This window comes from Triturus cristatus, chromosome 7, assembly GCF_964204655.1.
Source record: "Triturus cristatus chromosome 7, aTriCri1.1, whole genome shotgun sequence".
NCBI lineage: Eukaryota > Metazoa > Chordata > Amphibia > Caudata > Salamandridae > Triturus > Triturus cristatus.
The window spans coordinates 1,739,173,818-1,739,201,622 of record NC_140590.1 but is presented as its reverse complement, the minus strand read 5'-3'; the positions used below and the strand labels follow the sequence as shown (position 1 = coordinate 1,739,201,622).

Sequence of the window (27,805 nt, the reverse complement as noted above, 5' to 3'; positions counted from 1 at the left end):
CCCGAAGGAAAGCAGAGTAGAATTGTATACTCTATAGACACCCTATGTAGGGTAAAAACATCCCCTTTGGACAGTCACCCCAAAGGTCAAGTAATATACAATGCACAAAAAAAACTAACAACCATTAAAACATTGCAAGCACAAGATAATGTACAATAGGCTACAGGCTGTTAAAAACAATAAGATAAAATAAATAAAGTAGTCACCGTAGTCATTTGAATGAGAGGAGACACGCAGCGTATCCGTGTGAGTAGTTCTAAGTCCAAAAGATGCATGAAACTACAAGTTCGTTAGATTACACTTTCCGTGTAAAAGAATTCCACATGAGCCTAACCTATAATAACAAAAAAAAAATGTTACAGGTGCGCCTGACAATGCAATGGTGTTGAACAGGCAGTCGAAGGACTCCAAGGAACAAGGAAGTTTCATACTGCTCACAAAACGCCGAACAGAAACCCAAGGGAACTTGTGCATTGCTGCAGGACAACTCACACAAGTGCTCTATAATGAAGTTTGTCGTTGCCCTCTTGACCTCTGGAGAGGACAAGAGAATGTACATTGCAGATGCGTGGACTGAAACCACACAACGTGTGAACTAGATAGATGTGCACTGAAACAGAGGTGAAACATAAAAAAAATAAAGAAAAATAAAAAAAACACCTCATGGAGAGGTCAACCTTGTGCACCAGTAGGAGGACAAAACCCTAGTAATACACCTTTGGAGAAGGTACATAGATTGTGCACGATACTACACTGTAGTAAGTTCAAAAGTGTGCACTATGACCATATTAATTCACTTCTTAAATATAGCTCACTAGAAATGAATACGTCATTGAGCAATGACAGGCCAAGCACTAGAAATGGAAAACCTTGTAAATTGTAAACGAAAATAACCCCTTAATACACCTGCCATGGAGCTTTAAACATGTGATGTGAGTAATAGTCACTTAAACCGGTAAAGTGAGGCATAGTCACTAGATGGCAGCATAGGTCAAATAAGTGACAAAAGAATAAACTAAAACACAGAAATGATGTAAACACATCGTCGATCCGAAAATCCTCACAATGGTGTGCAGTACGTTTCAAATAATTATTTGGCAAAAGCGTTTGAATTTCATGAAACCCTGAAGGAACAAAGGTTGAAATAAATCGTAGTCAATTCACCCCTTGGCAGCACCTGTAAATAGGCCGGTGAGATGAAGAAGGCAAATAAACCCCTCGAAATTCCCGTACCTACATGTTGAAGTATATTAACGCTCATAAAGGAATATGGGTGTCAGAGCAAAGAATCGGAGAAAAATTCGCAGTCTGCAGCTTGAAACGTAGAGAACCTAAGATGGCGGCACGTAGGATCACGGAGTACCGAGTGACTCGCGGCAGGTACATGCATGACTAGCGCTGCCCATGCAGTCTTCGAAGAGAAGCGTCACAAAAGGCTTGGGATCAATCTTGACCAGCAGGATCCATGGCACTGACGCAGGTAAAGTGGTGCTAGCAATGGTCTCGCGGCAAACATTCAAATGTTGCGGCTCCTGGCACACATTCAAAACTCGCTGAGTGTAACGGCAAATTTTAAAATATTAAATAATGTCACACTTAAATACTGTAATTTGTTGCCTGGAGGAACACTTTTGCTGCCGTATATCAAGATGTACAATTAAACATGCCTTTTGTGCAAAGCTCGCCGAGGTCTCAATAAAGTTTACAGTCTATTGAAGGTATCTTTGCTCATTTAAAGATGAAACGAGATGTGCAAGTAAACACTACACACGAAAATAATGACACTCCTCGGCATGTGAGGCAGTAACACAGGGGCAGAAAATTTTCTCTCACCCGACTTGAAGTTCATCACAGGGAAATAGTAGCTCTACTCAACACGGAGAGCTCTTGATAGAGTTGAAACGCTCGAGCTTCACCAGAGGAGATGAGATTAATTACAAACGTAAAAGCACTGGATAGAAAGCTGAAATGAGGTTGCCTGGCAGGTAGCAAGTAGCAGGTAACAAGTAGTTGCGACACACTCTCTGTGGGGATTTGAAATTGTCCCGTGGTGTGACACTGAAGACAGGAACACATCAAGACAGTCCAATTACCTTGCCAGTTGAAACGCTGTAGGGATAGGATAAACCAGCACTTGTGATGTTGTGGGAACAGCAAGTAGAAGCAGAGGCTGCACATGAAGATCATCAGGCATACCCTGACATAAAATACAGCATTTCCCAGATGTTAGGCTTACCCTCACATGAAGGTGCAGCACAAAGCAAAGACGTTGAAAATTTTGGCAGGCTTACTCTCACTGAGGGCACAGCACTTGCGCAGACACATAGAAATAACTGGCAGACTGCTATGGGCGACCGATGGGAGGTCACTGGTGGGGTCAGGATGCCAGTTGAGGATATTTGATTTGAGTTGCAGGAGGTTTTGTAAATTACAAATTGCTTGAAGTTCTTGTAGAGGTGACAGAAGTAGGTTCTTTCAGTTAAAATCGTCGCCAAAATTCTGTAGTGATCAAGTCCACTCAGTTGAGATGATTTAAAGAGGTTTTATTTGAAGATGGTACAGGATCACAGGAAGATTAGAAGTAGACCAGATAAAGACCCCACCAGGAGCAGCCAGCAGGCAGCTCAGCCCAGTCAACTGTCATTACTCACAGCAGATTCCCAACATTCTGACAGCATCATCACATTAACATTCCACTGGTGGTAGACAGGCAATGCATTAGCATTAGCAGGATATAACAGTAAAGCCAAGCGCTGCATTATACCTGTATTAGGTATAATGTATGCAGGGTTGGCGTTCCAATGCAAAAAAGGGCAGTAGAAGTGGCACAGTGAAATCTACGGGATTTCACTACGCCACTTCTGGGACACAACTGCGTCAGAATCTTACGCCTGCTTCACAGCACGCGTAAGACTGATGCAGGTGCCTTTTACATGGGACATTGTTGGATTAGCATCATTTTTGTGACACACTCCAGCAATGAGTCATTACTGCGCTCCAGTTCGACGTTCGTAACCATTAAAATGCTTTTTCTCATGGACAACTCCCATTTTAGTCAGAAACTGTTTTCCGATACTTAGGATAGGATTCAAAAGTGGGGCTGTTGGGTATCTGGAAAGGGAGTTTTATTAGCGTCTCTTCCAAAGATCCAATCAGTACATAATGTACCAATATTTTCAAACTGAAATCCGGTTGCAAAACATTGATAATTTACCTATACCGCAAAGGAGATGGTAATGCATTTGAAAAACGGATCCCTTTTGTGAAAGCAAAAAGAAGTTTGTTAATGAGTAGCCAGTGGGCCAGTGGAAATTGTAATTGTAGTGAGTTGCATTTAGCGACCATACCTCATTAATGTTCTTGATGTAGGTTGGATTTCGACCCATTACGATACAGATTTTAGAATAACCATCCTATTAGTACATCAGCCGTTTCTTAAAAATCTTTATGGGTCATAAAACTACTGGCCGTAATTTGCTAGAGGATAGCAACCATTCTACTACTGGGGATATTTTGGGCATTAGCGCAATATATTTCAATATTGGGGGTCCTTTATGATTGATATTTCTTACAACCAGAATGGTTAGAAGGCCAACTCAGACTATATATTCACAGGGCAAAGTTTGAGCCTATTTCTACTTTTCTAATGTTCAATCTTGTAGGTCCTGGCCAAGAGCCAGATCATGATGCATAGGGATGTGAGAGGTATAGATAATATACTGTGTTTGGAAGGTATGTAGCAGGATGGATATCCATGTGTTCAAGATTTAGGAGGAATGTGATGCAAGATTTACTTTTTGAAAATTCTAATAAGGAATGGTAAAGACGGCAAGCAGGGAGCTGTAGGCCATGTTTATAATGGGCCACTTTGGTAGGCCTGCTTAATGCTTTTGGCTGAAACACCAGGGCTGGTTCAAGTTCTTCCCGATGGCATAGGATCAGTTCACAGTAATTAAACTCTGGTAAGGTTGCAAGGTACTAGGATCGCCCCAAAACCCATGGAGGGATTTGCAGACCTCTGTGGGAGACTCTGTAAGAATGATTCAGCCAAGCTAGGGTTATCATATGATTCTGTGTGTCTGTGACACCTCATTTCCAGTTCTGAGCTGTATTTTAACAATGTAGTGCACTTGGGAGTTTTATTTGCTGTTTAATCCAATTCAATTTACACATCTGAGAGGGTTGATTTGTTAAAATAACACCCAGGATTGGAAATGTTGTGTATCAATGAACTGGGGTCATCTGGAAAATCCTGAATAAAAATAAATGATAGATGTGGAGTGCAGGCAGAAAAGAGAGCCTTTGACAAGGAGAGTGTGGCATGGCACTGACAAGTCATAAGACACAGACAGGAAGTATGCCCTTTTTCAATTATGCTAAGTGGGTGGTTTTGCAGTGCTGAAGTTGAACTCCCTTTTCAGCGTGTTGATGGAGCTCAGACTGCTGTGGTCAGGCATATCACGAGATGCCACAAAAGGCCAGGAAACCACAGTACATTGAGACAGATTTAGCAGCAGGATGAGGTTGTTTCATGGTGAAAATGAGATGGGTCTGAACCACCATGGGCCATATTATGTAAACTGCACCTGTGCCAGAAAGGGTTGCAAAGAACATTTGCTTCACCTGACTGTTACAATTGGTTGTATTTATACTGGTTAGAGATTGTAAATCCTTTTTTATACATGTGGGTCGGTGAAAATGCTAGTACAACATTGTTCAAATCATACAGAAATAAACCACCAAATGGACCTCACTTTTTACCAGTTTAGAAAGTAATCCTTACAGGAAATAAGGTTAGCATACAGTTAACTTTATAAAATAAGCATTGCAAAGTCTATGGGTCTGGACTTTTTAATTGTGTGATTGTGCACACTGATCATACACTCATAAAAAAGCAAATACAGGAGGCATACCCAAGCACTTTAATTAGTGTCACCTTGTTATAAGGTGAAATATGTCATTATGTATGAATCAGAGCGTGCTGTTTAAGGTTTTACGCAGTGTTTAAGTGTTTATTTTTACTTTTTAATTGATGGAGAAAACATTTTTGTTACAGCAGGTACACAGTTCCCTAAATAAAAGTACCCAATGTGTCACAAATTCACATACAAAAAAGTGTATTGCACAATTAATTAAGACCATGCAATCATAAAAAGGGGAAAAAACAACTATTTAATAAATAAAAGTGAACAAGAAAATTATAGTGGTAAATGAGTGAAAGTTGTTCGTATTAGAAAGACAATGCACCATAAATTAGAATTCTGTGCATACATGTGAAAGGTTTTCTTAAACGTAAATCCATAAACTAAAAAAACAAATACATTTAATTGGAGATCCGTGCCACTTCAGCAAACTACTACGACCTTGTCTGTGTATTTTCTTGGATTCAAATGTAAAAAAGGATGCCCAAAATAATTTTGTTTGAGGTGGAGAAAGGTCTACACAAATGCACAAATGTGTAAAGGTGCTCATTACTAGTGGAGCAAGTACTTGTCTCCCCTGCATGTGCCTGTGGGGGGAGGGCCAATATGGAGAAAAAAGCAGAATCTGAGTCTATCATTCCTGCTCTTTCTTTCATGGTTTATAGCAAGGCTCAAATACTTCTCAAGTGCATTGTAAATAAAGGTGCACATGTACCCTCTTTTCTGCTACATGTCGAACTTCAGAATTTGTTATTTGCTTTGGAAGTGGCTATTTGACTGGCTGCCGGACAAATAATACAAAATTGTTGCTATTTATCTAGCGTCTGGAAATCCAGTACATAATCTCTGCTATTTAGCTGGCCATTGAATAAATAGTTGAAATTATGTAAAATTTGGGCAACGGTCAGAAAAATACTGTGAAGGGGGTCTTTATTTAGCCGACCATAATGAAAAAATTTACTCTAGGCAATGGTAGTGTGGTGGCCATCTTTCAATGGGGATGCAACATGTGTGAAGAATTGAAAGTAAGGGCATATACAAATGCACAATAGTTTGTAAAAAGGTAAGCTCATGCATTAAGCTGAGGTGTTTACGGATGAAAAAAAAGCAATAAAATATATTTTGAATAAAAACATTTCTATCATTTTAATATTCAAATAAGACAGTAGAACTCAACCAGAGCTTCAGGATATGGCACACACAGATATTTTGTGCTGGAGTATATGAGTTTATAGAATACTGAGTATGGTTTTAAACCATGTTTCATCATGTTTTATTCACTTATGAGAATGCATTGTTTCATTGTTGTTTAATGTTCATGATGCTCATTTTTATGGTTTTTGAGGGCTGGGCTCTCTTTGGGCTTTTAACGGAATGTCTTGTGTTGTCTTTAGGCTTCTGTTTAAGGATGATTGGTATTTCAAATCTGGCAACATAGCAGCATTCAACAAGCAGCAGCAAACAGGGAATGCAGATAGATACGTGGTATTTGGGCCCCAGAGGGAGAGACACCTACATTAAGCAATTGGAGCTCGAAGGCACACTGCTTTGGGGCACTTGCAGGAGGTAAATTTGAGTGAGACACTGTAATTGGTCTTCTGTGGAATGGGAAAGTAAAAGAAGGAGGCAGGTAAGTAATGAATCTGGGTAATTTACAGGAGGGGTTCACTTTGCTGCCTGCTAAATAAACCACTTTTTCTAAAATTCACCCAGCAGATTAGTTGTGTTAGGGCATTGATGCTTATTGGCTCCATGTCATGAGTGGCCCACAGGTGCGGCCGCTGCAGGTAAGAGCGGTGGAGCGGTGGGGCTGGGTGGGGGCGATTTCGAGAGACAACTATAAGGGAAAATTAAATAAATAATTAATTTCCCCTCGCGGTCATCTCTCGAAATGCCCCCCACCCGGCCCCACCACCCTAACACTCTGACCTGCAGGAGCCGCAGCTGGTGGACCCTTTAGTAACATTTTAGTCACCTGCACAATGCATCTTGGGAAGGGTAGTTTTGACTTTTAACATGATAAACAGTGTCTGAAGTGGGCACGATTTTGTCTTTACTGGATCCACATTTCTGTACTTGAGAGTACTGTCTCAGTAAATGAAATCAGGAAGTAAAAATAAATAATCTGTGCAACAGGAATAGAGGCTGTACTTGACTTATGTCATTGAGGAGGGCACAGGGGAAGGAAGCAGTAGGAGGAAAGAAAATAAGAGAATAATGGCCTGTATGCGGACTACCAGGAGGCATAGGATGACAGGAACCACGAGAATAAGGACAAGAAGAACCAGGCCAAAGGAAACCTAATCTACGAGGACCAGGGTAACCAATGCCAGAGCTAAAGAGGAACAAGTAGATAATGAGAAACAGGACAATGAAAAACAGCACTAGGGTTGCTAGGACCAGGGTGGTAAGGATCAGGAGGGCCAGGTGGATGTGGAACAGGGGGATCTGGTCCAAGGGGACAAGCGTCTAAATGAACAGAAGTACCAGAGGTAGAAGGAACAAAGGGCCCTAGAACACAACAAAGAGGACTATGAGGACCTTTGCAACCCAACTTGGACCAGAGGGATGAAGATGGCCAAGATAGCAGACTGACATAGATAGCCCGAAGAGGACCAGGCAATGAAAAGAAGGATCAGAGCCAGGAGGGCCAAGACTATGAAGATCAGATCAAGAAGGGCCAAGGGGACAGAAACAAAAGGACCAGGACTGAGAAGGCCACAATAAGAAAGGACCAGGGCTAGCAGAACCTGGAGACCCTAGATTAGAATGATTGGGGGGTTTAAAATGACAAGGAGGTCTAGGCCCAGTGGGATCAGAATCAGAAGGTTCTAGAGTCCCAGACTCAGGGGGATCCTAAACCAGGGTGACAAGAACTACATGAACCAGGGTTACCCACAACATGGGAACTAAGAGGACCAGTGCCAGAGGGATGGGCAAGACCAGACCCAAGAGGACCATTACTAGGCATAACCTGATAGCGGGGACCATGGCCAGATGGACAATAGCACGATAAAATAGACAAACCAGGAGACCAGGAGGACTAGTAGGAGTAAGTTGGGGAAAGAGGACCGGGGACTAGGAGGGCTAGGGAAACCAAGGCCATTGGAACTAGCACCAAAAGAGCAAATACATGAGGACCAGACAAAGCAATACCAGATCTAAGACCAGGACTACATGGATCAGGGGGACCAGAATCAGAAACATTAGGAAAAGGTAAATAAGGGGACTACATCAACCAGTGGAGAAGGACCAAGAGGATTCATGGATGGGGTGAGGAGGATGAAAAGGTCCAGGACTGGATGCCTGTGAAAAAGGAGAACCAGGATTCAAAGGGCTAGGGGCTGGAGGGCTTGGGAATGGTGACCAGTCAAACCAGGACCAAGAGGTACAGGGCTAGGAAGCTCTTGGACCAGCATGAACTGGACTTCAAGGAACATCAGAACCAGCAAGGCTAGGATGATCTGCGACAGGACAAATTATTGCATAACCATGCAGGCAAGGAGCTGGAGGATGAGGGCCAAGAGGATCAGACCAGATTGAATAGGACTAAGAAGATCCAGACCTGAAGGGCAATGGCCAGTATTCCAGGATACTAATATAAGCAGGACAGGGACTAGGAAGACTTGGGGGGGGCAAGTACCAAAGGTACCCAGAAGACTAGAGACTAGGCAAACTAAAAGGATCATGACCAGGAGGACTGGAAACAGGGCTAACAGTGTCATAAAGATCAGGACGTAGGGGACCGGGGAACAGATTACCAAGTGGAGCAATCAAGTAGCAGGACCAGGGTGAGGAGGATGTGATGTAAGAAAAACAATCAGAATCTGGAGGACCAACTGGAATGGACAGTGGTGGTCAAAAATGACCAGGCTCAGGAGGACCCGAACAAGGAGAAACTGGATAAAGAGGAACTGTATCAATGATTGCAGGACCCGTAGGACTAAATTGGCAAAGAACAAACCCAAGAGAACCAGGAAAACGCAACCCAGGAAGGCAAAGACTAATAGTGCCAGGACAAAAGAAGCAAGATGGACCAGGACCTGCAGTACCAGGGCTAGGAGGCTGCAGCTGAGGAGAACCGGGACAAGGTGATCAGGACCAAGATGACCACAAAAGAACAGGGCCAGTTGGGCCGAGACCAGACGAACTAAGAAAGGCCATGATGGCCAATAGACAAAGTTTATGATAACAAGCACAAAAGGATAAGTAGGACTAGGACAACAGAACCAAGGGAATCAAGACTAAGATAGCAGATGGTTTCAAGTCAAGGAGAGCTAGGCCCATGAGAACACATACTATATGGTACAGGACAAAGAGGATCAGGGGCAATGAGCACGGATTCTTGAGAAGATGAAGGACCATGAAAAACAAGAATAGCATGACCTTGTCCAGGAGTGCCTGGCAGCTAAGAACAGTGACATGCAACCAGAGTTAGAAGCAAAGGTTCTAATAGGATCAAGACCTTGCATACTAGGACCAGGACCAGGAGGACCAGGGTGAGGCTGAACCGAAATGTCTGACATTAAGAAGGTTCATCATTAAACATTTAGCTACTTCATTACATAATTGTTTTCAGATTTTTTGTGGTTTTTTATTCTTCTTTATCGTTTGCATTTTTTGTATAGTTCTAAATAACTTATTTGAAGATTTGTATAAGAGATATGCATATGTTTGTTGATTGTATTCATTTCTGTCTATTCTGTTGGTTATAATATGATGTTACTTTTCAGTACATGTGTTCCATGGACTTATTGAAAAATTTACAATGGTCATTTTAAAAGAATTTTTATTAATAAAATTAATTTGTATTGATTTGGATTGTACACTGAATCTATAATATCATGCCCGTGCTTAACTAGGTATTATATGCTGTATAGACTGATAGTTGCCTTGGGTTTTTTCCTCAATTATTGTATTTTCCCTGCCCTAGGAACCTACATTAGTAGCAGGGCATCCTTGTTTTTGACATTATATGTATGTTGGTGGCATAGACAGAGTGAGCCAGGTCGACCTTCAGTTTGGCAGACAGGATACTGAGATTCCGTTGAGATGGAGTACCCTCTCCCCCAAACTCTAAATCAGGCCCTTAGTTGTCATGTGACATGATTTATCAATGTTGGAGAAGAGTGGCTCAATGGTTAGAGCGGCAGACCCTGATGCAGAGGTCTGGTCCGGACCAGGGTTCAATTCCCGCCTCGGCGGGTCTTGGGCTCAATTTCCCCGGACCCGATCATTCTCGCCTCGGTGCCTATTCTAATCATGGGTCCCACTCTGCAACTCTGGGCAATAGCTTGCTTAATCTCCACAACGGCCCCAAAAGCGCTAAGATGCCTGGCTTTCACCTTGGGGGTGCCCATGAGTGGGCACTTCACAGGGAAAGGCCAGGAAGGGTTCCACAGCGGTATGGGCACAGCGCCTGAGAGACCCTGTGCAGACCGCTATATAAATGCACTACATTTACATTTACATCAATAGCATTGTACGCGGCATTTAGGTAGCCTTTTACTGCTGTTTATGTTAAGGGGTTGGAACCCTTTTTAGGGGCATATCTACAAGGCGGCGATAGAAAATTATCACCGCTTTTGCGGCCGTTTTCGGCCGAAAAGCGGTGATAATTTTATCGCCTAATTAGCAAGGTCACGCTAACTCGTGAAACCTTGCATTAGCGCACAAATTCTTAACGCCCAGCTTTGCATCTCTAATGAGATGCAAAGTGGGCGTTCCTGACCTGACATGACAGGAGATATGTCGCTAAGCGACATTTCTCCTATCATCAAGCCCCACGCTATGAAGCATAGCAGCAAGAAAAATAGCGATAACCCCTGTTATCGCTAATTTCCTTATTTCCTTACGCCTGCTTCAGGACTGACTTAGCCATGATATCCCATGGAAGGTGGATATCATGGCTAAGTTTGTGAGGCCCTATCAACAAGCTAACGCCACATTTCGTGAGATTATCACTGGGTTTCCAGCGATAATCTCACGTTAAGCAGTTAGCGCTAGGATTTTTATCGCTTTTGAGATAAGCGTTGCTAATAGCACGCTATCTCAGCGATAAAAATCCACGTTAGCCGGCGATAATTATCCTAGCGCTAAGTGCGCTTAGCGATAATTATCGCCGGTTGTTGCTCATCTGCCCCTTAGTGTTTCTAGACTTGCACCAAACTGATACCTCTATGCCCTTGCCAGTGTATGAGGAACATTCCTAGGACCTGTTCTACAAAGTTAGTCGTAACATTTGCCAAACGGAAGCCAATGCATGTTTTTGCAAGAGAAATTAATACTTACTCCAAACACCAAATCCTACGACAGCAAGGGCCAGGAGAATATTCAGAGAACCACTAATATACAGCGCTGGTCGGTGCCAATGGGGACTCAGTAGGCCAGCTGAAAATTCACAGTTTAAGAAAATAATTAGTATAGGCTACATCCATGATATTCGATCTATCACAACTCTAGTTACAAACCACAGTACAGTTCTTTACAGAGAACATTTGTATTCAGGGTGACCATCTAAAACACGTAGGGCTATGCACAGAACATTAGGGGTTAGTGGGACTAAAATGTGAAAATCATCATTCCTGCTTGCCCCTTACCTTACTTGTCTAGGAACTCCAGGGGAGGTCTGTAGATGAATCCTGTACAGCATAGCATTGTACACAGGTGAAAATTATCACAGGGTGTTTGCACCTTACGGTGCTGGGTTACATAGATAACTCGAGCTTAACCTTTGTTATCTAGACTATCACCCTGTAATCTCCAGTGGAAGAAATGTTGTTCTTCACTGTTAGATAAAGTTTTATAAAACATGGTGATTTTCTAAGACAAGGGCATCATAAATGGAAGGTTGCATTGAAAAATGTATATGACCTTTCTTTCTTTGGTTCCCAAACACCATTAAAAATTGGATGCTTTTCTCTCTACGCTAATTTTTCTCATTATATTGAAGGCGTTCTTGCGCTCACTCTATGGGGATATCTTGTGGCGTGAAGTGTTATATATTTACAAACAGTAACCTGTGAACTTTTCTTTGCAAACGCCGAGATTGCAGGATAAAATGTTTAGATACAAATACGTGTTAAAGCAGAACATTTAGCTGCTTATGTTTTGTACTGGAATCACGCATGTGTATTTATTGGCTTGAGGGTATCCGTTACTTGTGACTAGAACAGCAGAAGTCTTTCCTCACTTTAAAATCTATGTGAGGACATCTATCTGCTTACAGAGGTACTGCGTCCTTTAGTTACATACATATCTTTAAGGACACTTGTTCAGTGGAATTGCAGCCTGTCTTTCTAATGATACCTGTACTGACATCTTGCTTCCGACTGGTTGCTGTCATGCAAAATGTCACAGGTGATTTCATCAATGACATCATATGTGAAGCCACATATTACCTCTCCTGAGGCTTGAGCCGGGAGACGGAGTTGCTATGGCTGGCTGAGCGTGGGTGATGACCTAAATTCGATTTTCCTCATTTAAAACGGTATATTTTACTTTTAAACCTGGCAATATACTCACAGTGTTTTTAGCCTCATTTTATGCTTGTGGAATTTTTAAGGATTGTAACTAATCGTGTTTTTAAAAGGACGCTTTTAATTCTGTCAAATAAACATATAAATCTTTAGAAGTGGCGAATTTACCTGCTGGGAGCCAATTTCGGCGCGACCACCATCTTGGAAGTAGCGTGGGGAGCAGTCTAGTGACTGACTCCCTCACGCTATAATTAGGGCAATTGGCGCGAGCGCGCAGTGTTACCTCTCCTGAGGCTTGAGCCGGGAGACGGAGTTGCTATGGCTGGCTGAGAGTGGGTGACGACCTAATTTCGATTTTCCTCATTTAAAACGGTATATTTTACTTTTAAACCTGGCAATATACTCACAGTGGGGCAGATTTATGATAACTGGCGCATCCCTGCATATCAGCAGGGATGCGCCAGTTATTATGCGCCACAGCTGCGCCACCATGGATGCGCCGCATTTATAATGCGGCGCACCATGGGGCAAAAACGGCACAGATGCGTGACATATCTGTGCCGTAAAAGTGGCGCATTGCTGGAGTTGCGTCGCAAGCGCGACGCAGCTCCAGCAATGTTCTGGGGGGCCCTATCTGTACAATGCTGCGTCAATCCTTACGCCTGCTTCAAGCAGGCGCAGGGTTTTGACGCAGCATGGGCCTAAAAGTGACTGAGTGAAATCTTGTAGATTTCACTCAGCCACTTTTAGGAGGCGTTCCTGCGCCGGAACGCCCCCACCTGCCCTGGAACGCCTACATGTGGCGCAGGGCTTTACAACGTTGTAAATACCCCGCACCATGGCGCAGGATTTGCGCCGCTGCTGCGTCACAAAAGTGACGCAACGGCGGCGCAAAAGTGGCGCAAGTGCAACATAAATCTGCCCCAGTGTTTTTAGCCTCATTTTATGCTTGTGGATTTTTTAAGGATTGTAACTAATCATGTTTTTAAAAGGACGCTTTTAATACTGTCAAATAAACATATAAATCTTTAGAAGCGGCGAATTTACCTGCTGGGAGCCAATTTCGGTGCGACCGCCATCTTGGGAGTAGCGTGGGGAGCAGTCTAGTGACTGACTCCCTCACGCTATAATTAGGGCAATGGCGTGAGCACGCAGGCGGTGCGCCGAAGGCGCACCAAAGGCAAGTCCGTCTGCGCCCGTCCGCGCCTGGCCCGTGCCGAGTGCCACAGCCCCTGGATCACCAGTCACAGGTATCCCTTCCCGGATCGTCTACTCGAGATTAGCTCTACTGAGTTTAAGGGGGAGAGGCAGAGACCCTAATTGCGAGGTGTGGTCGTTTAATACAGAGCAACTGCCCCAATCGGGGGTATGTGCCTCTTGTAAATCCATTTTACCAGGTCTTTTATACTTGGCACCTTACAAGGTGAGCGAGACTGGGCTTTGGCACCAAAAGGCCCAGGCCTGTAAATGTGTGCTGGTAAATGCGAGATCCTTGATCAAACACAGCACTGAATGTGCAAATCTTATCGAGGATAACAAAATCCAGCTGACGTTTATAACCGAGTCCTGGACTGATGACGCCTTGGGCCGGATTTGCTAAAAGCAACACCGCCTGGTTTTGTGTGCCACTCACTGAACAGGGGTGGGGGAAAAAAAGGGGGAGGATTGGCTATAATATACCCCAGCTCTTTCAAAGCGATTTTTCACCCAATATCCAATGCAGGATGCGAAGCGTTGGCCTTTAATTTTAACACATCTAGTCATCATACCTTTAAAGGCATCTTAATATATAGACCCCCAAATAATAAACAGGCTTTTGTCTCAGCTATTGCTCATCTGCTGGAAGACAGTATATGTCAGAGGGTCTATACAGTTTTGGGAGACTTTAACTATCATTTGGAGGTGCTCCTGAATCCAGATACAGCCACCCTTTTAGACATTATGAATAGCGTTGAACTTACTCAACAGGTCACTGGTCCTACTCATTTGGCAGGACATACGCTAGATGGCATTTTTACTAACCATCCCGGCCTACAGGTCACAGGAGTTAGGCCTTTGATATGGACTGATCATTCGGCCATCCTGTTTGACCTAACTAGTAAGGGACATGTCCCAGGGGGGGCTAAGAGTAAGAAACAAATTGAGTTCCGACCCTGGAACAGAATGGATACTGGAGCGCTCCAAGATCTCCTTACTGCCTCCCTTACTCACTTAAGTCTAGGAGCAGAGGAGGGGGCGATCTCCTATACGAGATGGGTTGATAATGCCTGTAATAAGCTAGCTCCATCTAGGAGCATTATACCCAAGAGACTTACACCGTCGGCCCCCTGGTTTTCAGAGGAACTGAAACAGGGTAAACTTACTTGTAAACGGCTGGAACATGTATGGAGGAGAGAATACAAGGAAACTGATAAGCTGGCTTATAGGAAAGGGTTAGCAAACTACAAACAACTATTGTTTGTTACTAAACAACATTTTTTGGTGAATAAAATCGAACTTGCTAAAGACTCAGCCAAAGCTCTTTTCAAAAATGTTCTTGATCTCTCTTCCCCACGTCCCGTCCGACCACAGCCAAGCCTGGAACTCTGTGAAAGGATCGCCTCCTTTTTCTTGAATAAAGTAGAAGTGATCTTCTCGGCCTTGAGTGGTCCTTCGGCAGGGGGGAGTGACCGGGTCGAGGGGGATCAGGGGGGGGAATTATGCCCCTATTGTAGTCCTCGAGAAATTTGAGGTTCTGCCTCTCGATCAAGTACGTTCTCTTTTGGAAACGGCTAGATCCGGATCACCTTATGACCCCTGCCCGGTGTCCATTGCTAAATCAGTAGTTGAACCACTGAGTAAAGCCCTTACTCCAGTGTTTAATGCTGTGATTGAGACCGGATGTTTTCCCAGGCTTTGGAAAAAGGCATCAATCTTACCCCTCCTTAAAAAGCCCAACTTAGACCCAGTGGAACCCTCAAACTTTCGTCCAATATCTAGGCTCCCGTTACCAGCTAAAATGGTTGAAAAGGCTCTAAATACACAACTAGGGGCCTTTCTTCTTAGATCCCAGACGCTGGACGAAACACAGTATGGTTTTCGAAGTGGTCATAGCACAGAATCGGCACTTCTGAAGACCATGGATGAGATCAGAAGGGCTGCGGATACGGGAGGAAAGGCCGCCTTCATATTATTGGATCTATCCGCTGCTTTTGACACGGTCCACCATCAGCGTTTGATGGATCGGCTAAAGGCATGTGGACTTCAGGGCAAGGCCTGGAATCTCATAAAATCCTTCCTTGCTGATAGATCCAAGGTGGTCTCCATGGGTGATTTCTGTTCAAGGCCGTTCATCTTGCCTTGCGGGGTCCCTCAGGGTTCTTCCTTGAGCCCGACCCTGTTTAATGTTTATGTATCCTCACTGGCCCCCATTATTAAGACCTTGGGCTTCGATCTGACATCCTACGCAGATGATACCCAAATTGTGGTATCCTTGCAGCCATGACAGGAGGGTGGCGTAGAAAACGGCTTTCACGATTGCATGATGGCAGTGAGTCACTGGATGGCGGAAAACTGCCTGAAGCTGAACTCTGATAAAACAGAGGTCATAATTTTTGGAAATGCTCCAAATTTTTGGAATGCAAATTGGTGGCCGGTTACTATGGGGAACCTCCCAGTCCCGGTTCAAAAAGTAAAAAATTTGGGAGTAATTGTGGATGACAAGCTGAATTTGGGGGCCCAAATTAACTCAGTTTCTTCCTCTACGATGTTTGTTTTGCGGACTGTGAAAAAAATTCTGCCTTTCCTGCCGGTAGGAAGTCAGAAAACAGTGGTCTCTGCCTTGGTGATGTCTAGGCTCGACTACTGCAACAGCCTTTATTTAAACATTCAGGAATGTTTACTGAACAAACTTCAAAGGCTACAAAACGCAGCCGCCAGATTGTTGACCGGGACCCCGAAATTTGCAACAATTTCTAAGGAAATTCAGAAGCTACACTGGCTTCCAGTCAGGAAGAGGATACTTTTTAAAACATTGCGTACTGTTTTTAAAGCTCTTCATGGGACCGGGCCTGACTATCTGCAAAAGCACTTAAAGTGGTATACACCTACTAGAAATCTGCGTTCATTAGGTGCTAAAATGGTAATTGTCCCCAAGATAAAAAAGGTCTCCTGGGGAGGCCGAAGATTTGTTTTTGGGGCAGCTAAGGCGTGGAACGATCTCCCGGCTCAGGTCAGAAATCTGCCATATCTGCTGTCCTTTAGAAGGGCATTAAAAACCTGGTTGTTTATTCATTAAAACTGCTCAATCCATAGTCTTGACTCCTTGGTAATTAGCTAGTAGGAATTGGTAACAGTGCCAGGAAACCTCAGGGTAACCGTTGCGCTTTATAAATTAATTAACATAACATAACATAACAACATGTGGATTTATGAGCTGTGGGTGGGTTATGGATGTACAGCTAACCAATACTTTGGAATTTCAATTAGTTTTCCATTTTGTGATCACAACCATAATGTCTTGTCATCAGATATTTTTGTAAGGGAGATGTGTATTCTGGATGAAAGACACTTTGTAGAGCGGCAATAAATTTGCCCCTATCTTACCAATGGCCACGTATCTATACTAAAAAACCTGGCTGGAAATATTTTTGCTCTATTTGATGTAGATTGGATTGATTGGGCGACCCCGAAGAACTTTGGCATTCATTGCCGGTCCATGTTAGAGATTCCAACCATTTGGTTGAAATATTTCTTTCTGTCACAGACAAGAGACCATTTGCCATAATAAGTCATTACAAGTGATTGCTATTCATGATTATTCCAAGCAATCAATTGGAAGCCGTTTTTTGGCCAATCAAAGCCAGTTCTGGGCCATCGGGGCAGGCTAACCATGTATTGTCATATGTTGCCTCATCCTATTAGTGAGAGATGATTCAGGATTCCTCTGTGTTACATAAATTGTAACTTTTTTTTTGGCAAACAAAAGAAGGAGTGCGCCCTCTGAGGTCAAGTGATACCTCCAAGTTTAAGAGAGGTGTACTGAAAGGGACAATCCTTTAGTTAAAGACCCCTCACTCACCAACCTAGTTGGTGACATGCTTCATCATCGGGGTCCCACCCAGAGGCCGAGTGCCATCTGGGTGTGCTGCGACACCTGATTACAGTGGAGCTGGTGTTATTTGTGTGTGCAAGTGATTGTAGTGTTTTAAAATTTGGTCAAGTTTATAACTCTGTAAAAAATTATTTAATCATAGAGCACTTGATCAATGTTAAAAGAGTAAATGGGGATACCCTATAGGGTTAAATTGGCCCGTGGTATCTAGCAATAAAGTGTTAGGTGAGTGAAAAAAATATATATGTGGTTGGTCATATATATAAAAAGGTCTACATGTTTCAACCCTGGTGGAGAAAGTCTCCAGGTTTTCTTCAGGACCGGAGGTGATGGTGCTAACCAGGGTGGTATACACGCGCTAAGGTGTACCCTGCCCTTGGTTAGGAGTAAAAAGTTCCCACTGAAAATCCAGTGGGAATAAGCCTGTGGAGGAAAACAGAAAAGAAATATACATTGTATTTATATTCCGTAAAGTATTATAAATTTCAGGTACCTCTCAATCACTACAAAGTGATGCTAAGCCGTGGTTGTAAGTTTAATCGGCTAATCCAGTCATCCACATTATGGTGAAATAGTGTGTATGTGCTCCATTTGTGGAATACGGCTTGCATCCATCAAAAGTGCGCTACAACTTACTCCAATCATACACTGTTGATCCAACAGGTGAGAGAGTGTATTCACACGGTAGCTTACCGGGGTGCACGTGAATGGCGGTGTGATGATCAGGTGACTAACAGCAATCGTTCGTGTTGTCACTCCGTGTATCCACCATTGATCGTACTGGTGATTCTGTGCATTCACACGATAATTTGTGTGGTGCAGGTAACTAGCGACGAGTGATCAAGTGACAATCACAAATGCCATTCGTCACCAGTGAAAACACACCATGCCAGTATTAGATTTATACCGACAACTGGTTCAAAAGGTTACAACTAACTCGCATACTCTACATAACAACACTCCTGAAACAATCGTGCAGAGGGCGAGAAACATGAAAAAGGTAACACCAAGGTTGGTCTTACTGGTAATGCGGGGAGAAAGTGCCTCGAGAATGCCGAGAGCACGGACAGAAAATTCACCTTCAATCTGCCGGGAAAAACGTAGAACATAAGTGGACCGAATGACCGATCCTAAACAAAGCGTGGTGCCCACCCACGAGAAGTACTTGTCTACTTACATGGTGAAAAGGTAGATCAGCTATTTCGCCTACAACCGTGTCCCGCCACCGCGTCCCGAGAAATGCCCGGGATGCGGAAAGGAACCGGAGGGGCGTGTCAAATACTTACTGGTTGCATACGATTGGTTGGAATTCCGCCAATAGCAACTTTTGTTTACATGTCAGACCCAATGGATGGAGGCGTAGGGGACAGCCCAAGTTGGATCAAGAATAGAAGAGCGTTATAGGCTCAAAACGGGGGGTGTGTATTGGCGAAATAGACTGTGTGAAAACACACGCATTAAGCGGTAAGCCTCAGACGAGGCAAAGTGTTAACATCTGGTGTTTAATTGACGGAAAGCTTAGCGTCAATATTAAGCTAAGGAAAGAATGGAAGATAGTCCTCTCATGGGGGACCAGGAGATTACAGGTTAAAGGACAGAAAGGTAATAGTAGGTGTGAATACCAGGCATACTTATCCTGATATAACCCACACAAGAACGAACATATCTATCAAACTTATATCAGTAAATCCAGTATTTCTGAAGGAGACAGAACTGATTTTCAGATAGAATAGGTGTTAAGTCTGTGCCAAAGGGAAGGTCATCTACTTGGAAAGAACTGAATTCCATGGGATATTATCGTTCAGCCCTTTCTTATGAGTGGAAAGTCTGTATACCCAACGTTGTTCTTTTTCAAAAAGTCTTTCCTGTGATTTTTCTCCTGCTGTAATCTGTTCAATGACAGTCCATTTTAGATCGTTAGTTGTATGACCATTTTCTAGGAAATGTTCTGTTAGTTTTGTCATTGATTTCTTGCATCTGATTGTGCTGCGGTGCTCGCAGATTCTTTGTTTGATTTTTCTGGTTGTCATACCCACGTATTGTAGTTTACATGGGCACATGATTAAGTATACTACATTCGTGCTATTGCAGTTTGTGTGAGCTCTCAAGGTCCATATTTTTCCTGGTTCCAAGTCTAGAGTTTTAGTGTTCTCAGTGAGATGACAGACACTGCAATTGCCACATTTGTAATGTCCAATGATACCAGGTAGACCCCATGCATTCAGAACAGTAGGTTGTTTTAGCTGATCCGTCATTCTTGGGCGTGTATTCACCAGAGTGTCTTTTAGGCTCCTGGCTTTCTTGTAGGAAAACAAGGGTTTTTCCCAATTGAAGATCCCAGTATTGAGGATTTTCCAATGTTTATTGACCGATTTTGTTACTAGATTTGAAACACTATTGTATGTGGTTACACAAGTTAGAGGTGTGGTACCTTCTTTTGGAGGTCTGTTGTCCAAAAGTGCCGCTCTAGGTTGATTGCGTGCCCTTTTCTGGCATTTATCGAGGATCTTCTCCGGATAGCATTTTGATTCAAGTTTCTTAGTCAAGTCAAGGGCTTGTTTCTTAAAATCGTTGATTTTACTGCAATTTCGTCGTAGTCTTAAATACTGACCATACGGGAGATTCTCCCTCAGAGGCCTTGGATGAAAACTTTCAAATCTCAATAGATTATTTTTTGCTGTAGGTTTATAGTGGGTTATTGTCTCTAGGCGATCTTTTTCTTTCGTGATCTCAACATCCAGAAAGACCATGGTGTTTCTATCTGTGGTGTGGGTGAATCTCAGGTTCTGGTCACAGGTGTTGATCCACTGACAGAACTCCACTAGGATGTTTTCTGGTCCTTGCCAAATTGCAAGGACATCGTCAATATAACGTTTCCAAAAAGAGATGTATTTGAGGAAAGGATTCTGCTCAGTGAATATGAATTTCTTCTCGAAATTGAACACATAGAGGCCCGCTACGCTCGGCGCAAATGTACTTCCCATAGAAGTACCCCCTATCTGCAAATAGAGAGTACCCTCAAATTCGAAGAAGTTTTTCTTTAGTGCCAAACTAGCACATTCCAAAATAAAGTTCTTAGGTGTTCGGTATGTCCAATTTTTAGTGTCAAGGGTATTCCTGAGTACTTCAATGGTATCATCCTGAGGAATGCTTGTGTATAAGCTCTCGATGTCAAAGCTTACTAGAATTGTTGCATCGTTGACTCTGATTTCTTCCAGAAGTCGAAGTAGACTCTTAGTGTCTTGAAGATATGTCGATGTGTCTTGCACAATAGGTTTCAGAAAAACATCACAAAACTGGGATAGAGGCTCAAGGAGAGAACCTATACCCGAGACAATTGGTCTGCCAGGGGGTGGCAGCTTATTTTTATGCATTTTCGGCAACGTGTAAAAATATGGAATTTTTCCTTCACTGCCAGTAAGGAACATAGCCTCTTGTTTAGAGATGTCGCCACGGGTTTCTGCTTCGTCGATTAGAATTGCTATTTCTTGTCTTAGAGTCCCGGAAGGGTCATTGATGATCTTTTTGTAGTTCCTTTCATCCGACAGTAGTCTTAGACATTCATTGCAATAGGCTTCTTTATCTTGAATCACTATCCCCCCTCCTTTGTCCGCTGGTTTTATGACGATGGTATTACAATTCTTGAGGCTTTCAAGTGCTGAATGTTCTGACTTGCTGATGTTTTGAAAAGGTTGTTGTGGTTTTAGGTTTTCAATGTCATTAAACACTGCTTGTTCAAAAGTCGAGACTTCGACTGGGACTGTATGGGGGGGAGGAGTGAATGTGGACCTTGGTCGTAGGCCTGTTTCATTAGGATCTGGTTCTTGTGATCTTTCCCCTTGTTTTTCAAAGTAAGCTTTTAGTTTTAACTTGCGAAAAAAACTAGCAAGTTCACAGTGAAGTTGGAACTTATCTAGTCTCGCAGTAGGGACAAAGCCAAGACCTTTGTTCAAAACACTTTCTTCCATAGTAGTGAGTGGTCTACTTGCTAGGTTAGTTACTAGGCTCGGCTGTTGCTTGGCCCTGCTTTCGCTTCCAGAGTTCTGCTCCGTGTGTTGGGGCCTGTTAGGTCCTCGTCTTCCCAATGGACTTGATTCGTCCCTCTTCTTCGGCCTCTTCCCCTCCTGCCCCTGCCTAAAAAAGGAGGTCTGAACGGGTTTGGAGGGAACATGGGCTGTTGGAAGGGTGGTTGCCAACCAAACATGGGATAGTGTTGTTGTGGGTTAAACGGGTTTTGAAAACCAGGCAACATTTGAGTATTGAAGGCAGGCCAGTTAGTTTGAGCTCTGTTCCTTCCTCTTTGTTTTTGGCGATAACTGCTAGTGCTTGAGTTACTACTAGCTGTAGAATCATTACTGGAAACATCTGAGTCCTTATCTGCTCTGGTAGGGGGAGTGTACTCAGGATCAGAGTATGGGTAGGTTTTTACATATGAAAATCTTTTCAGATCCTTTTGAAATTTTTGTACTTTCTGCTGAGTCAGATTGTCTTTGTACTCATTCATCTCTTTATTAATTTCATCTAATCTCTTTTTGTAACCAGATATAGTAGTTTTTAAATGACTCTCGGTAAGTTGTATTTCAATCAAGATCGTTTCTGAGAGTCTCAATGCAGTTTTGATGATCAACACGATCCAATCACGTGTGCAATGCCACGCAATTTGTGCCCAATCTCTTCTAAAGGTCGGGTCATCTAGAAAGATGCGAGGCGCATTAGTGACTAGTAGCCCTTTCGGTGCCATGTTGTTTCTTAGGTATTCCTTAAGGATTGTTCCATGGAGTATAGTTCTTATTTTGTTTCGTTTCATTTCTGTGAGTTTTTCCCAGTCTGTTGTATGTGAGATGGTTTGTGCGATAAATTGTAACTCCACCCAGAACTGGATGAGCTGCCTTAATTTGGCTGTCTACAAATCCTTACACCAGTCCTGAGGAAGACCCGCAGTGACATTAATTCAATTATGCATACAATTTGGGTCGAAACATTGACGCTTCTTTGATCTGCTCATATCCCTTGTCCCTTCACCTTTCCAATAAGAAGAATGTATTCCTAAGGGTGTTTACAGAATGTTTATATCCAATGAGGGGCGGACCCACACAAATTCATATTGTATATATGTGTGTTTTTAATTTGTATGTTTTATTTATCCTCCATAGCACATATGCACCTTTTGTCACTTGGTTTACTGAAGTCACATTATTTATGTTGTTTGTTCTGCTATTTGTGGATGTGACAGTCATATATTAAATTGACTATTATAAATAATATATATTTTTTCTGAACAACTGAATCTCTGTTTGTGGTGTGTTTTGACTCGTATCCTTATCCAAATACAAATTTCTAGACATTGATTGTCACTTGATTGTTATTCAGGAAAGATACTCTACTAAGCAATTGGTTAACCCGACAGAACTCACTGTAGATTATATTGTAGATTATATTGCTTACAACAAGGTTCTGAGCCACACAGGGTTTCTGTCGGTTATCTTTAATAATTGAAACATTTCTGGACATTTGGCACAAGCCAATGGGCCCTTAAAGGCTATTTCATGTTGTGAAGGATGAGATGGGCTAGCTTTGAGCTTTGGTCATATGTGCACATTTAAAGTCGGGCCCTCTCATCATGGAGTAGTTTTGATGGAGTCCTCCTTGTAACCTAACCTTACCATATCTCAAGCTTTAAACAAGGTTGAGGTGCTATGTTTTACCCCACCCACTTCCAAGTGTTCCCAGGGACAAGGAGTAGTACAGCTTTACACTCCCATCAAACACACTCATACCCCCTGCTTTATTCACTCCGTGACAGGGGCTATAGGTGTGGGAGTGAATGATCGCTGGGTCTGACACATGTATGCACACTCACCTGCTGTTTGAGTGTGCACTATACATTTAAGAGGAAGAGTTTTAAATTGGCCATTGCATTAATTAACATGCCTTATGCTGCAAATTCTATATTGTCCAGATCCCTTGTTCCAGTAAAACCAACAAGCTAATATTATATTCACGTGGTTCACCCAGCAATCCATACTGCCAATCCGCAAGGTCACACCCAGATGTACACAACCCAGACACGTGCATAGCTTTTGCACAACACATATAGCCAACCTCATACTCATCCCACTACCACAAACCCTTAAACAACATGACACACATTCCAACTCATGCTCATTAATGCTCGCTGTGCAGGAATCCATCCACCCAACATCGCAGGCGCATCCCCTATCGCAAGCTTGATGTTCTTTTGATCACAGACCCAGGTTTATACCTCGCATCTTTGCAAAACCTAAATGCCCTTCTACCAACAGGCTACAGCATCGATCATGTGGACTGTGCTAATAAAAAGGAGGGAGATCTCTCTGTGATCCTTAAGTCCTCCTGGTCCTGCACGTTAGGGAAGAAGGAAACACTCAGCTCCATGGAGCTGCTGACAGGCCATTTCCCTCTCTCTGATGACACATTCCATCTCATCTACAGGTCTGCTGATCAGAACAAGGACTTCACTGATGAATTCTCAGATCTACTCCCTGCCACCTCGTCCATCCTCTACCCGACCCCCTTGGGTGACTTCAACCTCCCAGACAATACAAGCTCAAAAGAAAACAGGAGGCACCCTTTTCAACCACAACAATATTCTCAAGATAGTACAGCATGTAACACAACTAACGCACTCCAAATACCACATCCTCAATCTTATCAACATCCCAAACAACCCTATCAAAGCAACTCTATCAAAACCACCCATAGCCTTAGACTGGATTCGCCACTCAAGGCATCTTACCAGAAGTTCTCAAGACTGGCTAAATCCTCCACTCCCAAAGAAACCTACACTAGTCCCTGATAACCTTGCCAACTACCGGCCCACCACTCACCTACCATTCTTCGTCAGTATCATTGAAAATTCAGTTAAAGTTCAACTTCTAGATCACACCAATGCTAACCATCTCCTGCACAACTACCAGTCTGTCTTCTAATCACTCTGCAGCACCTCACACACCGTAGTTGATGCCCTATTGGCCATCGATGAAGATAATCCTTGCCTCCTTATATGGTCAAACATCTCAGCTGCCTTCGAGCAAGTCAACTACCCCACTCCTATATGGACCCTTTATTCATGACGGGGATTAACCAGCAATGTATTTCACTGGTTCTCCTCCGACCTTACCAACAACACCCGTCTTTTAATATGGGCACCACCAGGTCAGAATAGATCCCTATCACTGTACAGTCCCCAGGGTTCCATACTGTCTCCTGTCATCTTCAGTTTTATATGGAGCTGCTTGCTGCTCTACTCACAGATAAAACCATCAAAATTCACCAATATGGCAATGATATCCAGCTGTGCTTGAAAGCCTCCTCTGCTACAGACATCCGGGGCCTCAAACACTGCTCGCACATCATCGAGGCCTGGATGTTTAATGCCTACTCGAAGCTCGGCCCAGAAAGTCAGACGTATTTGCTAAGAAGAACAAACATGATATAGTACAAACCTTGGCAGTTTTAAAACCTAACTTTCACCTAATACTTAATCACTTGGATTCACTCTGGACACCAAGCTCTCCCTCAAGGAACACATTGCCAAAAAAGGCAAAGATGGCCCGGTACCTGCTCTCTCGGCGAAAGAAATTCAAACCGTTTCATGCAGAAACGACTTCAGAACTGCTGTTCCAGCCCTTACCCCCTTGTATCTGGATGGTGAGACTGTCCTACACTATGGCCTCCCAGACTCGACACTGGTACCGCTTAGGTGCATACTACACACCGCAGCACGTCTGATCCAGGGCCTGAAGAAATATGATCATATCACCCCGCCCTGATGAAGCTCAATGGGCTCCCCTTGCCAGACCGCACCATCTTCCAAACCAGCTCATTCATTTCCAAAGCCTTCACAACCAGCACCCACACTTACCTTGCAGCCCAGCTCACCATCTCTGGTGGTACTGGGCACACCCACAGCCAGGACACCATCAGACTGCAGACTAAGAAGCTTAACGAGGAAAAAAGACAACAGGCCTTTTCCATTTATGCACCCATGATGGAGAACAGCAACCCTGTATCCTCGAGAACCGCCCTAACACTACTCCAATTTACGAAAGAGTTGAAGAGTCGCCTCCTTAAAGACCCATCCATCACACAGTGCACGAACCATCCACCACGCGTCTTTCTCGCCTACTACTCGCTGACGTTAAGCTTGCCTTTGACCTTGTACAGTGCTGGTATACCTAAGGACCTACATTGTCATTGCATTTTTATTGGAGAAGGGGTTTCTGTGTCTTATGCAGAAGGTGCTCCTGTTGCAGTACCCTCTCCCCTCTCACCCCACTACCCCTTTTGTGAATGTTTCAAATCCTCTCAATATTCCTGCTTTATTGTGTATTTTTGCGCACCTTTGTTTCAAAGCCACTCTCTGCTATGTTTTATTTCACAAACACGCATTTTGGATTTTACAAGACTTGCTTACACATTACGTTTTCCGTTCTTTCATATTACAGTTTTGCAGTTTTGAATATTCAAAGACAAGAGTAGGTAAAGCGAGTGAGCAGGAAAGCGTGTATGTGTGGGGTGTGCATGAATCCGTTTTTAAAGAAGGGGGGCGTTAACAGACCCCTGACTCGGCCTGCGACGCTCGTGCTCATGCACCCACTCACCCACACACTGATCCACTCACACTGCACGTGGTGCCCAGCGCATACTGTAGGCATGTGTTGACATCTCTGTTAAGTGTCAGCTGGACACGGCTGCAAGCCACACACGCCAAAACTTGCTGAGGACAGGGGGGTTTAGCACCAAGAGTGCCCAAAGGCCTCATCGTGTACCTAGCACGCTGATAAAATATGCCCACTGTACCCATAGTCTAAGGAGGGCAGGGATTATGACGTAGGTCATGGTCGCACACATCAAGCACTCCAGACATGGGTATTTATTGGGGTACGGGGCCTACCCAGGAGCTAATAAGGGGTAGGTGAACTTAGCAGAGATTTAGTGACCATCAATGGTGGCCAAAGGCCACGCCCTAAGGTGCTGGGATTCACAACACTGCAGGGCCGATAACATCATTGGTGTATTACAGTATGTACCTTGTGAGTTCATCCTGAAATGACTGAGGTCACGCGCAGGGACAGGTAGGATTGTGCAACTGCTTTAAGTGGCTAATTTTCGTATGTATGTACTTTCGTATGTATGTATTTTCATATGTATGTATTTTCATATGCATGTATTTTCGCTGTATGCGCGGTCACCTCAACCTCGTTCGAAACTAGAGCATTTCAAAGAGTTTTACAGCGAGAAAAGTTGTCAAAACTCAAAAAAGAAAGGAAGAAAGCTCAGGGAGGGGCGAGTCAGCCTCTTTGTTGTGTGGTTAAACGAACCGTAGATTGTTACCAAGGTGCAACAGAACCATCACGGGCCTTCTTTGGGAGTGAGAACACGACGATCAGTCCCAGGGGATCCTCACCCACAGACCCCATCCCACATATTTGCACACTTTGTTAACTGCAGCATCTTTCCACAGTCGCAGGGCTTTCATCCCTAGAGATGTGTATTCCAAACAATGGCTCTCATCTGAGATGCGCATCTCTCCACAGCCCATTGTGGTCCATCCTATGGAAGTATGAGGGCTTTATTCCCTCGTAGGAGCATTTAACCACAGTCCCACCTGGGCTCTTGCTTCTGAAATCAAATGATGCTGTAGTGCAGAAGAAAACCCCTCAGCATCAAAGTGTCATCCCTAAGTATTCTCCAGTGTAAAAGAACCAACTTATACACTGTATGCCCCCCCCCCTTCACAGTCAGACCCGTGTGTTCAGCTGTGACTGCCGAGGGAAGGCTCTGCCTCAGGAAGATGTGTTTGAGGGACTGCCTGTTCTGTTGGGCTTCCCCCCACCCCCTGAACTAGCAGTAATGGTTCTGCCTCTCAGCATCACCTGCTCGAGATAGGCCTATATAAGGCTCTGAAAAGAGTCTGAATTCATCTAACCTTTCGGGGCACCCGTGCCTTCATCCTCGGGTTTCTTCCTCGCCTTGAAGCGCAGCGCTGTGTAGCCTTCCTCGTCCTCCATTAGTAAAGTTTCAGGGTAGGTTCTGAGCAGAGGATCTGAGATTCGAGTGGTCACTGGGTCTGCAGCAGACTGGGGCACCGGCGCCGGAGCAGGAAAGAGGACGCTCACCACAGGCGCGCGGAATCTAGGCCTCCTGCCCGCTCACTTCCTGCACGTGGCCAAGGCGCTATGAACGACATGTCTTCTTACTGAAGCAGAAGTCTCCTAGGGGCGTAATGGAGGGGGGTCTCACCTTTCTGTGGACCACCCCCTAATCCACAG

The 27,805-nt window shown here is 43.8% G+C and overlaps 1 protein-coding gene across 1 annotated transcript in view; it reads right to left on the bottom strand.

Annotated features, from left to right (window-relative positions):
- The window catches only part of LOC146812957 (killer cell lectin-like receptor subfamily B member 1B allele C), a 68,069-nt gene extending 40,487 nt beyond the window's left edge, over nt 1-27,582 (bottom strand). The window contains exons 1-2 of the mRNA XM_085619992.1: nt 27,463-27,582; nt 11,214-11,312 (exon numbers count right to left, since the gene is read on the bottom strand). Of these exons, the coding sequence (XP_085476118.1) occupies nt 11,214-11,312; nt 27,463-27,544 (181 nt within the window). The 5' untranslated portion in view covers nt 27,545-27,582. The remainder of the gene's footprint in view (nt 1-11,213; nt 11,313-27,462) is intronic.
- Between the last annotated feature and the right edge of the window lie 223 nt (nt 27,583-27,805).